The sequence below is a fragment of the Hibiscus syriacus genome, unplaced genomic scaffold, assembly GCF_006381635.1.
Source record: "Hibiscus syriacus cultivar Baekdansim isolate YM2019G1 unplaced genomic scaffold, ASM638163v2 tig00110472_pilon, whole genome shotgun sequence".
NCBI classification, from domain to species: domain Eukaryota; kingdom Viridiplantae; phylum Streptophyta; class Magnoliopsida; order Malvales; family Malvaceae; genus Hibiscus; species Hibiscus syriacus.
Window position 1 is genome coordinate 2,162,510 of NW_024062752.1, and position 15,222 is coordinate 2,177,731.

General features: G+C 31.6%; 1 protein-coding gene across 1 annotated transcript; it reads left to right on the forward strand.

The window, feature by feature from the left end:
- Nucleotides 1-4,521: 4,521 nt before the first annotated feature.
- LOC120127809 lies at nucleotides 4,522-13,752 on the forward strand. The gene is made up of 9 exons (XM_039145626.1): nucleotides 4,522-4,792; nucleotides 4,955-5,066; nucleotides 6,773-8,242; nucleotides 8,384-9,917; nucleotides 10,180-11,163; nucleotides 11,454-12,191; nucleotides 12,265-12,561; nucleotides 12,652-13,254; nucleotides 13,348-13,752. The coding sequence occupies exons 3-9, from the start codon at nucleotides 6,783-6,785 to the stop codon at nucleotides 13,444-13,446; spliced, it is 5,715 nt and encodes a 1,904-aa protein (XP_039001557.1). The 5' UTR covers nucleotides 4,522-4,792; nucleotides 4,955-5,066; nucleotides 6,773-6,782; the 3' UTR covers nucleotides 13,447-13,752.
- The last annotated feature ends 1,470 nt before the right edge of the window (nucleotides 13,753-15,222 follow it).

Genomic DNA, 15,222 nt, shown 5'->3' on the forward strand with positions numbered 1-15,222 from the left:
AAATAAATAACATCTCTTAATAAAGTGTTTATGATCACAAATTCAATTATTGAAGATACTAGTAAGCATTTGTTTATCCTCTTCTTGAAGGTATTCCATGTCCGTCAAATTGGAACTCTTAAGCTTATGGCATGCTAATTTCCATCCTTCAACAGATTTACCTCTCAAAGCCTTTGCTAATATCACAATTGCTAAAGGTAAACCTTTGCATCCTTTGGCAACTTCCATAGCCACCTCAGCAATTTCAGGATAAGCATTATCCAGCCTTGCATGCAACTTGAACAGTCTCCATGCTTCTTCTTCATCCAAAACATCGAGCGAAATCATCGATTGACATGTCATAGAGTCGCATACGTGTTTATTTCATGTCGAAAAAATAATTTTACATCCTCTGTGATCTTCACCAAATGGAATCCCAACATCCTTCAGGCTGAGTTCTTTGCGAATGTCGTCGAGGATGATAAGGACCGTTTTTTGGATCTTCAATCGAAGCCATAATTCCCCAGCTCTTCCTTCTCTAGTCGATTTTTCTAAATTCAAATCCAATGAGTCTGCAATTTTGTCTTGGATGTTGCCAATGTGTTGAGTTTCAGACACAACAGCCATCACAACATGATCGAAAAGTTGTGATTCTTTGGCTTTTTTTACCCACTGCATGGATTAAGGTTGTCTTCCCCACTCCACTTGTCCCCCAAACTCCAATCTTGTTGATTCCATCGTCTTTCAGTGCTTCCATGATCTCATTCAAAGCATAAGTTGAAGATTTAGATGCAATGTGGTCCTTCGGTGACAAGAATTCGATGCCGGGAAGAGTAACTCGATGACCAATCCGATCGAATTTCGAAGTGTCAACGAGTTGAGTGATCGACAGAGTCTTCTCATTGATCCCTTTACTTAGCCGATACCGCACACACAAATTAGGACAGCAATTGAAACACTTTCGATCGTCTTGAATTCTACTTTCCAGATTCTGTGCATCTTGCAAGACCTTTTCAACATTCGTCAGCCAATCTTCAACATCCTTCACGATTTGTCGATTTTACAATTTCGGGTATGTTTGTTTGGTTGTAATTAGTTTTCTGGAAATTGAATTCTGGAAAATAAATTACTGGAATTTAAATTCTGAAAAATGAATTATATTTCTGAAAAACGTTTTCCGAAAATATTTTTCCGTAAAATGAATTACATTTTTATGAAAAACATCTAGAAAACGTTTTACGATGTTTGGAAGATATTGTTTAAATATTTTTTCTACTAGTTGATGAGTTTTTTTAAAAATTATTTATTACAAATATTAAATAAAACAAATAATATTATTTATTATAATAATATAATATATTATATTATATTATATTTTTATTTTAATAATATATAATAAATTATTAATAAAATTTATATTATTTATTAATTTCATAGAAATAATATTATTAAATTATTAATAATGAATAATATTATTTATATATTAATATTAATCTAATAATCTAATAATATTTTAATAAAGATATTTAAAATATAATAATTAATATTTTTAAAATATAATATAATACTATTACTTTAATAAATAATTAATATAATTTATAATATTTTTATTTCAATAAAATATTCCAATATTAATATTTTTATTAATAAAATTATAAAAATAATATTTAATAATAAATAAATTATTTTAATATTTTAAAAATAATAATATTAAGTTTTATGATAAATAATATTATTTATTTTATTTAATATTTATATTAAATAATTTGTTTTTAAAAAACTCATCAACTAGTGAAAAAAATATTTAAACAACATCTCCAAACATCGTAAAACGTTTTCAAGATGTTTTTCAGAAAAATGTAATTCATTTTATGGAAAACATTTTCTTGAAAACATTTTCCATAAATGTAATTCATTTTCCAGAATTCAAATTCCAATAATTTAATTTCTTAAAAATCAATTACAACCAAACAAACATACTCTTAATTTGCAAATATTAAACAATGACTTGGGCTTTTGGATATACAATCAGTCTGCTCCAAAACCAATTATAAATTTATATACAGAGTGAAATCTTACCTGCTCTTTTTTTAAATAATTTATAGTAATTATAAAATAATATAGGTTTATAATTTTTATTTTTTAAGTCGTAGAGAACATAGATAATAGCAAATATTAAACAATGACTTAGACTTTTGGATCTTGAAAATGTTAAAACAACGACTAAATAATAAAATAATACTACTAGTTGGGTGGCAATTATCAAGACTATAAAATATTAATTAAGGGGAAACTAAACCCCTTGCTCACTAAAATTTGAGTAAAATTATATTTTAACTACTGAAGTTTCAAGAGATACATTATGATCACTATAGATCACAAAATGATCACTGTATCGTAACTATCGTTAATGTTCATTACAGTAATGACATGACACATTAAAAAAAAAGATAGATATAATTGAGCCCTAAATTATAACTAAAACCTCAGTTTAATTCTTTTAATAATTGTTTAGTTATAATTTGAAAAATGGAAGGAAAAAGAAGTTAGTGTGTATGGATATTGCTGTATAAGGAGCAAGTGAACCTTGCAGGGTTTGCTGTACATCGACACGAGAGGTATCCTTGTGGTCCTTATATTTTTATTCGTCCGATTTTCACCATCAGTTTAAAAAATAGTGGTTTTAGTTCCTCATGTTATCGGTTCGTTTAGTTTTAGTCCCTCGGACACTCTCGTTAACCCATTAAAGGAAGTCTGAGTTAGTAATTGAAAAATAGGGTAAATTATATGGGTGGTCCCTTATATTTTTGATTTGTTTGATTTTGGTCATTGGTTAAAAAAGATTTTGATCTCTTGCGTTATCATTCCGGTTCGATTTTAGTCCATCGACCGTTAACTCCCATTCAAGGAACCAAAACCGAATAGACCGGTAACGTAAGGAACCAAAACCTCTCTTTTTTTAATCGATGACTAAAATTGAATAGATCAAAAATATAAAGGACCACCCGTGTAGTCTATCATATATATATATATATCTTGTCAAACCATAATAAAATAGGTGATTAAGGGTAATAGTTAATGTAATGTCATTTTAACCCTTATAATTGGATTCTAATTTCTTCAAAATCCTGTTCTAAAATCTTAATTATTTTTTATATAATATGTCACATCATCATCTTTTCATACATGGATATGCCACATCTGCATCTCAAGTCATGTAAATATATTTTATTAGTAAAAAATATTGAATTATTAGGGGATTATAATTTAATATCTATAAAAAATATTTTATAAAAATAAAAATAGAAATAATTGTTTAAACAAATATTATGACCGAATTTTAACATTATATATAAAAATAATCTCAAAAACCACATCCCTAGTAGTTATAAATTAACTGTTCACTCATTTTCTTCCTCTTCTCTACTCAGAAATTACATTGCTCAATTATATCAGATGAGTACCTTATCCTGGGGATTGCACATAACGAGGTTAGCGATAATATTAATTAATTATGGAATCATTTTAATGACAAGGAGATATAACCTAACATAATTTTAATTAAGAAATAATATGACATAGTAATCGCTTAAGTCTGACTAGAAAAAACATCACCACTTGACTATAAAAAACAGATCCGAGAACATACTAAACGACGACTTAGACTTTTTTTTAAAAATAGTATAAATTACATAATATTCTTTTATTTTTCATATCATGTCATTTTTTAATTATTTTTATATGAAATATATGTTATATAATTATGATATATTTAAAATTATAAGTTTAATTTCTTAATTTCGTCACTCGTTTAACAGAAGTTAACAAACAGATGATCATATATAAATCGATAATATTAACAATCATAATTATAAGTAATTTCTTAATTTCGTCACTCGTTTTATTTTGGTTATTCAACTATTATTTTTTAAAATAATAATACAAATTTATATTTTTGTTTCATTTTTTTAAATAAACATAATTGTTAATATGACTTTTTTTAAAAATTTTTAATAATGACATGACATTACATTATGATGATAGGTCTGCATTGAGTATGATCAAAACGGAATTAAAACGTAAGTTTAAGTATAATTTAAAAAAAATAGTTGGGTAATCAAAATAGAACCGCGATAATAATTAAGTGAGTATTACGTAGTTTACCCTATTAATTAATACGAAATTTTTGTAACGCGGTGGATAGAAATATATAAATATATAATATGTTTTTAAAAAAAATTAATATAGTATAATTAATAATAATAGTAATCCGTTTAAAAATAGAGTAAAATATGTAAATAATCTCTTAATTATACAATGTTTTAAAAATCACGATGATAATATAATTTCTTAATTATATAGTATTTTTTATTAAGTCCTCGATTATGAAAAATATAAAAATAATCATAATTTAATTAAGGGAAAATTAATTTAATCTACATTAACCATCAACCTCTGCTTCAAACGACATTTTCAAACATGGTAATGCTTGTGTCAAGCTATTAACAATTAAAAGAGCCTCACACACGTCTCGTTAACAACAGTCATTAAGTTTTCAAGTTTCTCTTAAACTTGTGGTCTGTGTTAAGAATCCCAAGTGCTAAGTCCTAATTCTGTTCTTTGATTTTCAAGTCCTAAACAGCTGCTCTTTCTTCATCTGGGTTATTAAATCCGCTTCTCTTTTTCTTTGGCTTTTTGCTTTGACTTTATTTTTCTTTCGTAAAAAAAACTTCAAAAAGAAAACCAGCTCTCACTTCTTTTGCTTCAGTTCAAATTATATCTAATCCTGTGGCTAATTAAGGGAAGTTTGTAGGTAAGAATCTGCTCTTTGTTCTCATTTATGGCGTTTGCTGTTTTACCATGGAAACTAAAGATGAAGGCATTGAAACTAATACTGCATGCTAACGCCAAATCTTACATTATTATTGTTTCTGGTTTCGTGCTGATGAATATTTTTATTTTACTTTTTTTGTAGATTTGCAAAATCTGGTTGGAATTGGATAGCTGGTCTGTAATTTGTGGGATCTGAATTGGATCTATTTCTCTGCTAAGCTCGGATCTCAGTAGCCTCATATCCTTGTTACAAGGTTGGTCAACAAATTTAGTTTATATTATTATTTAATAATACGTATTTTTATTTAGTTTTAAATTTAGTGTAAACATATAAATATCTATATAAAAATATTAAATTAATATTTTATTGCTTTACAATAGTGAAGTGAACTTCTGGACGCCTAAGGTATCGTTTGATAAATTAAAAGTTTAAGTGTTGAAAAAGTAAATGTTAATATTTAAATACAAAACTGTTTGGTATTTTATTTAAAATTAAACATTAAATATAATTACATTGTTTGATAATTATATTGTTTAATAAGTGTAAACATCCGATGGGTATTCACCTCTAGGCCTTTAAACAAGTAAACGTTAAGTGAACCGTTTGTAAATAGTTCGACGGGAAGTTTATTTAGATTCGTTTGTTTATTAAATTAATAAACATGAACAAGATTTTATGTTTGTTTAATTAAATGAATGAATACAAACAAATGGCTCGTTCGTTAATTTACATTCATGAATGTTCGGTAACTCATTCATTTATGTTCGTTCGATTATATTCAACGCAATCTCCATGCCCTTTTGAAATATTAAGACTTAATAATTTTAACCTTAAACCCATTAATATTTTAAAACCTAATTAATTTTAAACCCAAATAAAAAATACTCAAATCAATTAAAGAAAATATAAATCCTAAAATTATTTAGAAAGAAAAAAAAATCTCTTCTCATATATAAACCCTATTAATTTTATATTTGTTCGTTTACGTTCGTTTGCTTATATTCATTTACCATTTTAACGAACACGAACACAAACAATAAATTTTTTTCGTTTAGCTGTTCGTGTTCATTCATTTATTCGGTTAAAGTTAAATGCCTATTCACCCCCTATTTTTTTGGGTTCACGGGTGGTATCTCGGTCATATTTTTGACCCATCGTGTTGTTGAATATTTAATTCTCTTTATATATATAGATATATATATTTATATTTTTCATTTCACTCACTCAAATTATTTCATATAATATTAGATTTTAAATTTAATTTTTTAAATTATTCACTCAATATTCTAATTATTTCTTTTAACCTCAAACATTTAAAGTTTACTTTTATTTTAATTGTCTTTCCTTTTCTTTTTAGTTTTATCTTTATATTAATTAATTTAAACTTTTTATTCGTTAAAGTTAAATGCCTATTCACCCCCTATTTTTCATGGGTTCACGGGTGGTATCTCGGTCATAATTTTTGACCCATCGTGTTGTTGAATATTTAATTCTCTTTCATATATATATATATATTTATATTTTTCATTCTCACTTCTCAAATTATTTCATATAATATTTTAGATTTAAAATTTAATTTTTTTAAATTATTCACTCAATATTCTAATTATTTCTTTTAACCTCAAAACATTTAAAGTTTACTTTTATTTTAATTGTCTTTTCCTTTTCTTTTTAAGTTTTATCTTTATATTAATTAATTTAAAACTTTAAATTCTATATATTTAAATTATGTATTATAAACTTTTAATTTTTATATTTTTCAGATGATTTTTTAAATAATATAATTTGAAAATCTTAAAAAAATACTTTAAATACATTTAAGCATTTTGGATATCTAAAAATACAGATACTATATAACTCCGGGTTCCCCCCAAGGCCCCAAGTATATAATGTTTTAAGTTTGTCGAGTGTATTATCTACCATTTTGCATAGGCTTAGCAGATTGTTATCTGAATTCAGATTAACGACGATGGCGGAGGCTTTCTGTCTTGCTGCTGCTGCTAATGCCGTTGGAAATATGATGGGAGACTATTTGGTGAAGCCAATTGAACGTCGTATTCGTTACTTGTTTCGTTTCCGTAACATAGTGAAAGAGCTCCACCAACAGCAAAAGAAATTGGCTATAGAACAAAGTCGAGTTCAAGAGGACGTTAAAGAGGCTAAACTGCAGATTCAAACTCAAATAATCGAGGACTATGTAGATGAATGGTTGACAAACACAAAAAATGCCTTAAAGGATATAGAGAGTTTGGACGGTAGAATTGAAGAAAACAGGAGATGCTTACGTTGGTGTCCTAATTGGTGTTGGCGATATCAATTAAGTAAGGAGATCGAGAAGAAAACAGAGGATATCAGTAAACTTGTAGAAAACTCCCACTTTGATCGAATCGGCCATCGTGCTGAGCTTCCAGGCTTAGAGTTCGTCGCATCTAAGGGTCTTGTGCCTGCCAAATCTTCGACTGCTGCTTTCAACAAGATCATGGAGGCGTTGAAGGATGATGGGATCAACATAATCGGAGTGTGGGGGATGGGAGGGGTGGGTAAAACCACCATAGTCAAAGAAGTTGGCAATAATGTCAAAGGATTTGGTCCACCTATAATGGTTGTTGTATCCAACTTTCCAGACATAGGCGAAATGCAAAACAAAATTGCAGATGGCATAAACTTGAAATTTGAAAAAATGACCGTAGGCGACAGAGCGAAGGAGTTATGGAGTAGATTGAAAGATGGAACGTTCCTCATAATCCTTGATGATCTGTGGAAGGATTGGGATGGTGCAGGCCACTTGAGGAATATAGGCATTCCATTGGTTGAAAATGGGAAGGGCTGTAAAATCATTTTAACAACTCGTCGCAAGACAGTATGCCAATCTATGGAGTGTCAAGTTATTGTTCCAGTTGACATCTTGGATGATGCTGAGGCATGGGATTTATTCACAATGAAAGCTAACCTTGATAGAAGTGTTTCAAGCGAGATTGTTGAGGAGGCTATGAAGGTTGCAGAAGAATGCAAGGGTCTACCTGTAGCAATTGTAACACTAGCAAGAGCTTTAAAAGGTACCAAGACTCGTAAAGGATGGGAATTAGCCCGCAAAAAACTTCAAAGCAGTAGATTAATAGAGATCGGTAACATTGAAGAGGAATTCGACAAAGAAGACGATGCGGATCGGAAAAAAAATGCCTACTGGTGTATTAAGATGAGTTACGAGTACTTGAAGAAGGAAACGACCAAGATATGCTTCTTGTTGTGTGCTTTATATCCAGAGGATCACTCAATTGATGTGGAAGACGTGGTGCAACATGCTTGGGCTTTGGAGTTATATGGCAAGTTTGACTCAGTTGAAGATGTGAGGACTGTAGTCTCGGAAGCCATTGACTACCTCATAGATTCTTGCTTGTTGTTAAAGGACGAAGATAAAGATGGTGGAAGGTATGATCCTTAAACTCTAGGGCAAAACTACACATATTGTTCAAGTTATCCATTTATACTATTGTTCCTCTTTTAAACTTTATTTTTTCTCTAAAGATAATAAATTAATAAGCATATTAACTTTCATATTGCTCTGGTTAGGAACGTTAAGCTACATGATATGGTTCGTGACGTTGCTCTATGGATTGCATCCAAAGAAGATAGTGGTTTTATGATAAAATCTCGTGTCCAATTACTGGATGAAAGCCCTGAACCTTGTAAGGCGATCTCACTGTTGGAAAATGTAGCAAAAAGATTTCCCGAGAGACTGGTATGTCCGAAGCTTGAGATGTTGTTGCTCAAGAACTGTGATGTACACGGCATATATTTCCAGGGGATGCAAGAATTGAAGGTTTTAAGTCTTACTATGCCAAGAAGATATAGAGGGCCTATTTGTTTTCATCCTTTTCCGTTGGGAAAACTCCGTGCTCTACATTTGGAAAATGTTAAGGACTTGCCATTCCTAGGAAATCTAAGGACGCTTGAGATTCTTAGATTGCGAGATTCAGGATCCGCGACATTGACAGATGACATAGGAATGTTGGAGAATCTAAAGATATTGGATCTAGAAAAATGTGGATTTTTCTCCGGATTTCCCCGCAATGTGATTGGAAGGCTGTCTAAGCTGGAGGAGTTGTACTTGAGGGATGTAAACTTGAAGGAGGAAAGTAGGGATATCCTTCTGGAGATAAATTTATTAACCAAATTGAAGATACTATACCTTGGGGTATCTTCTTTACATTTTCCAGAAGATCACTTTGAGCTCCCAAGATTAGAAAGATATGAAATTTGCATAAACTCTCTTTCTCGTGGCTCAGATGGATCTTTACGCACAGAAAGATCCTTGAAAATTAAGGAAGCGTGTCATTTAAATCTAGTTTCACAATTACTTGAGAATTTAGAGTCTCTGGAAGTGAGATTACTCGAGGATGAGTACATAGAATGCTTGAGTGATAAAAAGCAAAAGAAGGTGTCAGTTCCAATGATTTTACGAAAGCTAAAGCAAGTAAGGATTTTAAACTGCAGGAGCCTCAAAGTGGTATTTCAGACGGATAATGTAAAAGAAGATGCTGTACCACTGCTCTCCAAGTTAGAGCACTTAGAACTTCGACATTTGCCTAATTTGAGCCAAATTTGGGAATTCCCAACCCAATGTGTTAGACTTCAAAGTTTAGTGCATTTAAAGATATGGAGTTGCCCCATACTAAAGTCAGTCTTCTCGGTTTCTCTCGCTCAAAGTCTCGCACTCTTAGAAAACCTCGAGGTAGACTACTGTGGTGAGTTGAGGCAAATAGTCACAGAGTTGGAATGCCATGAGGAAGAAATATCATCGAGCATCAATTCTCCCAATTCTTTGTGCTTCCCAAAGTTAACAACACTCCGCATAGGAAAATGTGATAGGTTGGAGTATATTTTTCCAACATCGATGGCGCCAGAAGGGCTTCCACAACTGGAAATTCTTACTATGGATGCTTGTCCTCTATTAAAACAAGTGGTCAGACCTATTGAAGGAAGGACGGAAAATGACATTTTGCTCCTGCAGTTTTCGAAACAGTTGCTGGAGTTTTCAGTGTCGGGTTGCACTTTGTTAACTGATTCATTTGTTCATTTAGAAGTTGAGAAGGCCAGCTTCAAGGTACTTCTTTTACCTCCTTTTCTGGTTACTCTTATACATGTTCTGCCTGGTTAAGTTTTATACATGTGGAGTTTTTTTGAAGCTCTCCAGCCAAATGCATGCATTGTTGAGTTTTAAACATAATACGTACCTAAATCATTCATTTGTGTATAAAAAAATGCAATCAATCTCATCCCTTAACTTTCACTAAAAGGAGAGTAAGTAATCATATTACTAACTGGTATGCAATTTCTTTGTTAATTATGTGATGAAACGCAATCAGGGGGTTCAATTATCAGCATTCAAGGGATCGTTCAGCGGCTCCAAACATCTTCATCTATCTGCAATTGAGGATCATAATCTGGTTCCAGATGCAAAGGCAGACGGATTAAATGGATTAACATCCCTTGGAATTATGGGATGCAAGCATCTTGAATGCTTGGTTGATACCATAACAAACAATGCGCCAGCCTCTGCATTCACTCATTTGGAGGCATTATATACGGCTAATATGGATGCTTTGCAAACCTTATGCAGGGGTGAGCCTCCACGGGGTTTTCTGGAGAACTTAAAAGTACTGGCTGTAAGACGATGTAATCATTTCCAAGTGCTGTTTCAAATGGAAGAAAATCAAGGCAAACCATTTCCAAATTTACAATCTTTGGAGCTCGATGATTTACCGGAATTGAGATGGATATTAAGAAGCTCAACCCATTCTTTTAGTCTCCAAAGTCTTAAGGTAGTGAATATATTTAGGTGCAACAAATTGAAATCCCTCTTCTCACCTTCCCTTATTCAAAGCCTAGTGCAGTTGGAAGAAATCAAGATAAACAACTGTGACGGATTGAAAACTCTTTTCGCTGAGCTGGAGAATGGTGTTGCTACAGAATCAAGCAGTTCTCTCCCTCCTATGTTGTTGCCAAAATTGACAACTCTTCACATCCATGGTTGTGGAGAACTAGAATATATTCTTCCGGTCACTTTGGCACAAGGTCTTCCCGCTCTTGCAATTATTTCAGTTTCATATTGTGATAAATTAAAGCAAGTCTTTGGCATGGTAAAAGAACAAAATGCAGTTGGACAAAGGAATACCGTGCTCCTTGATGTTCTACAAGAACTGCGACTTTGTTCTTTAACAAACTTATGTTGTTTTGTTCCGGAAAACTATGTTTTCAAAGCTCCAGCCTTGGAAAAATTAAATGTTGATGAGTGTCCTCAATTGATGAACTTTGCCATTGACCAAGATAAGAAGAGCCTGCTTTTAACGGTAAACTTCTTTCAACTTTTTTTTTTCATTATGCTTTTCTTTTTCTCCTCCTACTCTAAAGAAAAAAGAAATTAAAAGGTAATGATTTTCGAGTGAAAATGGTTGCTAAGAAAGAAGAAAAATGAAGGTTTTAGTTATCATTTATATACTATAATTGAATGAATCCCAAATTCTAAAGTCCTATTTTTATATTATTAATCCCATACGTAGTTGAGCCCATTATATTTCCTTTGTGATCTTACTGACAATCATTGTATTTTATTTTCGTTTATGTCGTGACCTATGCTTAGACTGGTGGATCTATTGCATTTGTGGATTTGCCATTTAAAAGGGATCTTCGTTTAGACGGATGGGAGGCACTTGAAAGCTTGGTTCATGCAACGCAAGTAGTTATTGGTTTATGCACCGGTCAACCTCCCCAGGATTTCCTACAAAATCCCAAAAACCTGATAGTTAGAAGCTTTGAACAACTGCGGGAGGTCTATGGAAACAATGAGTTTGTTCATAACAGAGAGGAAAATCAAGCACCGCCATTACTGTCTAATTTGGAGCATCTGAGTCTAATATCTTTGCCAGAATTGAGATGGATAGTAAAAAGCCCCGCCCATCCTGCTAGCTTCCAAAGACTAACGGTTTTATGGATAGAAAATTGCAACAAAATGGAATCTCTCTTCTCACTTTCCTCCATTCAAACCATATGTTCGCTGCAAGAACTCCACTTAGTTTATTGTAATGATTTGAAAAATGTTTTCGTGGAGTTGGGAAGTACTGATGATGATCAAATCAAGTCCAGCAGCATACTTTGCTTGCAAAACTTGAAAACTGTGGAGATAAAACAATGTCCAAGTCTAGAATATGTCTTCCCGCTTGCTTTGGCTGGCGGTCTTCCTTGCCTGCAACAGATATGTCTTGATGATTTAGAAAAACTAAGTGGCTTTGTTGCGACACCCGCTTCGGGAGTGTTGGATGTCAATGGAAGTCCTGGATTCACCAACACCACCATTCAAGAAGAGAGTGTCCCATTAAATGTAATCTTTCTCTTATCTTTCTTACCTCTGGTTTTAAAAGCAAACAGTAATAGTTGCTCTTCATTTTACACAGGAGTTCCAAAGTAGTGATGATGTTGAGATAGAATCAAACACACTTTGCTTGCCAAACTTGCAAATTGTGGACATACGTAGATGCCCCAGGGTGGAATACTTTTTCGAACTTCCTTTGGCTGGAGGTCTTCCTTGCCTACAGCAAGTACATCTTGCTGGTTTAGAAAACCTATGTGGTCTTGTTGCAGGAAATAATTTCGTCGAAGCACCAGTTTTGGAAATTTTGAATGTCAGCGGATGTCCTCGAGTTACGAATCTCGCTATTCATAAAGAAATTCTCAAGTGCGTCCCAATGAAGGTTATCTTTCTTTTACTCATTCCCCTTTGTTCTGTTTTTGTTTTAAATACTTGATTGATTATTCAAGTGTGTCCTCTTACTATTACACAGGAGTTAGCTTTATCTATTCCGGAATTCATAATTGACCCCGAGTCATGCACCATGGTGAACATCCCACCGGAACAAAGACCACCGAGCTCTGAATATATAAATCTGGGAAACTTTGAACAACTGTTTCAGCTGCAAGGTGGATACTCCATCTCAAATCTGGAGATAATGACAATCTCTAATGTAATTTGGCTACGAGATATATGGAAGGGTCCCATCCAGTGTGCAATCAATCTCGGAAGCTTAACCATACACTTCTGCCATAGCTTGACATACATCTTTCCAATGATGCTCATCCGAAATTTACCACAATTGAACTATCTAAGAATAGAAAAGTGTGAGAAGTTGGAGCAGATAATTGCGATTGATGACATTTTAACAACATCATCATCATCACAAGGTCGACCCTTTGAGAAGATAATAGAATTCCCCCGATTAGCGGAAATACAACTTCAAGATTTGCCAAGTCTCGTGAGCTTCAGCCCTACGGGCTATCATCTGATATTCCCAAGTTTGAAATCTTTATACATTGAGAATTGTTACAAGATGATCACAAGTTTCACGGTCGACCATTTAACATTATCTATGCATGCAAAAACAGATCAGGTATTTAGTAACTCATTTCGCTTTTACTTGTGTTTCATCATTAACTTTTTTTTCTGCGACGAATTTGAATAAACTTCCTGTTATTTTGTGAAGGCACCCCCACTGCATTATAATATATTCTGGGAAAGCCTTAGACCTTTTTCACTGCCTCAATATGTGGAAGAAGCCGAAGGAATTTCAAGATTGAGCTGAAAAATTTTGCAAAAGCATGCTTGTGCCTGAATCTTCCCTCAATATCACGACCAGGTAAATATGGCATCATCATCTGCCGATCGATCAAGCTGATTATTTTATGGAGTTGTATGCTCAGCTGAGGTTTCTCTGCCTCAGTGTTATTTAACTTGTTGCCAAGGACTTTTAATTTGTGTTCTATTAATTGTTTTCGAGACTTTAACTTATTTGCTACTTTCATAAAAGAACATACAATCTAGATGGTTGGTTCTTGTTGCTTTTAGGTGCTGTAATTTGTTGATTTTGTTTGCTATAAATGCATGAGAAAGGGGGATTTGCTAGGTAGAAATCTTAGTTCATGAGAATTCTTAGCATGACAGAAACTTAACTAAATCTCTTCTACTCTTTGAAACCAACTTTTTTAGGATTAAGTTTTCTTTATAACCAGGTAATATCATAAAAAAAATTCCTTTAATATCGCTCTGAAGAACCCTGTTTCTATGTTGCTAATTTCGCAAGTGTCCGTTTTTCGAGGGTTTTGTGATGCCATTATGGGTAAATAGACATATGTCATTATTCAATTGTGGGCCTTTGCTATGGACTAATGGAAGAGTCTAAAATAATTGTTAATGTAAGCTTAAAAAACGATCAAAATTGGTTACAATAAAAAATGTTATTAAAATTTATCCCAAAAAAATGTTATTAAAAGTGTATTTTTTAGGTTAGATAAGATACCATTTTAGGTTGAATCAAAATGTTATCTTTCTCTAACCAAAAACGTTATAAATTTGTATTAACTTATTTAGTTGTAAACTTTAAAACCATCGCAATATAACATTATTAGTTGCAACTGAAATATTATAAATTTGAATTTTTTTAGGTTGAACGTGATAACATTTGAAGTTAAAAATTATCTTAAATTAATTGTCGCGACAAAATCACTCTTCTGTTATGCACTTTATGTCTAAAAAACTTTAACGAAAATAAAAATTAATTTGATTTATCAATTAAAATTAACGGAGAAGATGATATGGCAATTAATAAAATTTGTATAATTACACATTTAGTCCTCATTACTTACACATTCTATTAATTTGGTTCTAACATTGATTTAATTCAATAAATTTAATCCTCAATCCAATTATGACATGTGTCATTGTGTGATTGGACTTTTTTAATAGTTTTTATTTAATAAAATTTTCAGCTAATCAAATGTTGCACATGTCAACAATTGAATGAATGGAAAATAAATTAAATCAATAATCGTTGTTGGTGAGATTTGAACCTGGGACACAAGGCAAAGATCTAAACACTAACAACTAAGCTAGACCTCTAAATTTGTCTAGTAAATAGAACATTATATATAAAATTTATAATATAGTTAATGGTAATAAATGACCTTATAAGGACTCAAACATGAAATAATTGAATAGTATGATAATATAAATATATATATATATATATATATATAATTGATTAATAAATTAATATGTTTTATTTATATTTAAATCACATTTAATGTAAAAATTAAAATAAAAGTGAATTTAATATTTTATAATTAAAATATATCATTTTATATATTTTAAATTAATAAATTATCTTCATTATTCTAATTTTATTGACCTGAAATGTATCATATCTTATAATTTAAAATATTATAACATCGATCGGGTTCTAATATTATTTAACTCTATATTAAAGTGAACTAAGGTTCGAGTCTAACTCACAGAATAACTGGTAATTAGGCCAGGCTTTTTTTTATTCTTTTGTAGTGTGGCTTATACCAATTATTAAATT

What these genes read in the sequence shown, in the direction of transcription:
- LOC120127809 (XM_039145626.1), top strand. Translation starts at nt 6,783, where the DNA reads ATGGCGGAGGCTTTCTGTCTTGCTGCTGCTGCTAATGCCGTTGGAAAT. An exon ending in AAGAGAGTGTCCCATTAAAT is followed by an intron (nt 12,192 to 12,264) that starts GTAATCTTTCTC and finishes CATTTTACACAG; the next exon opens with GAGTTCCAAAGTAGTGATGA. An exon ending in TCAAGTGCGTCCCAATGAAG is followed by an intron (nt 12,562 to 12,651) that starts GTTATCTTTCTT and finishes ACTATTACACAG; the next exon opens with GAGTTAGCTTTATCTATTCC.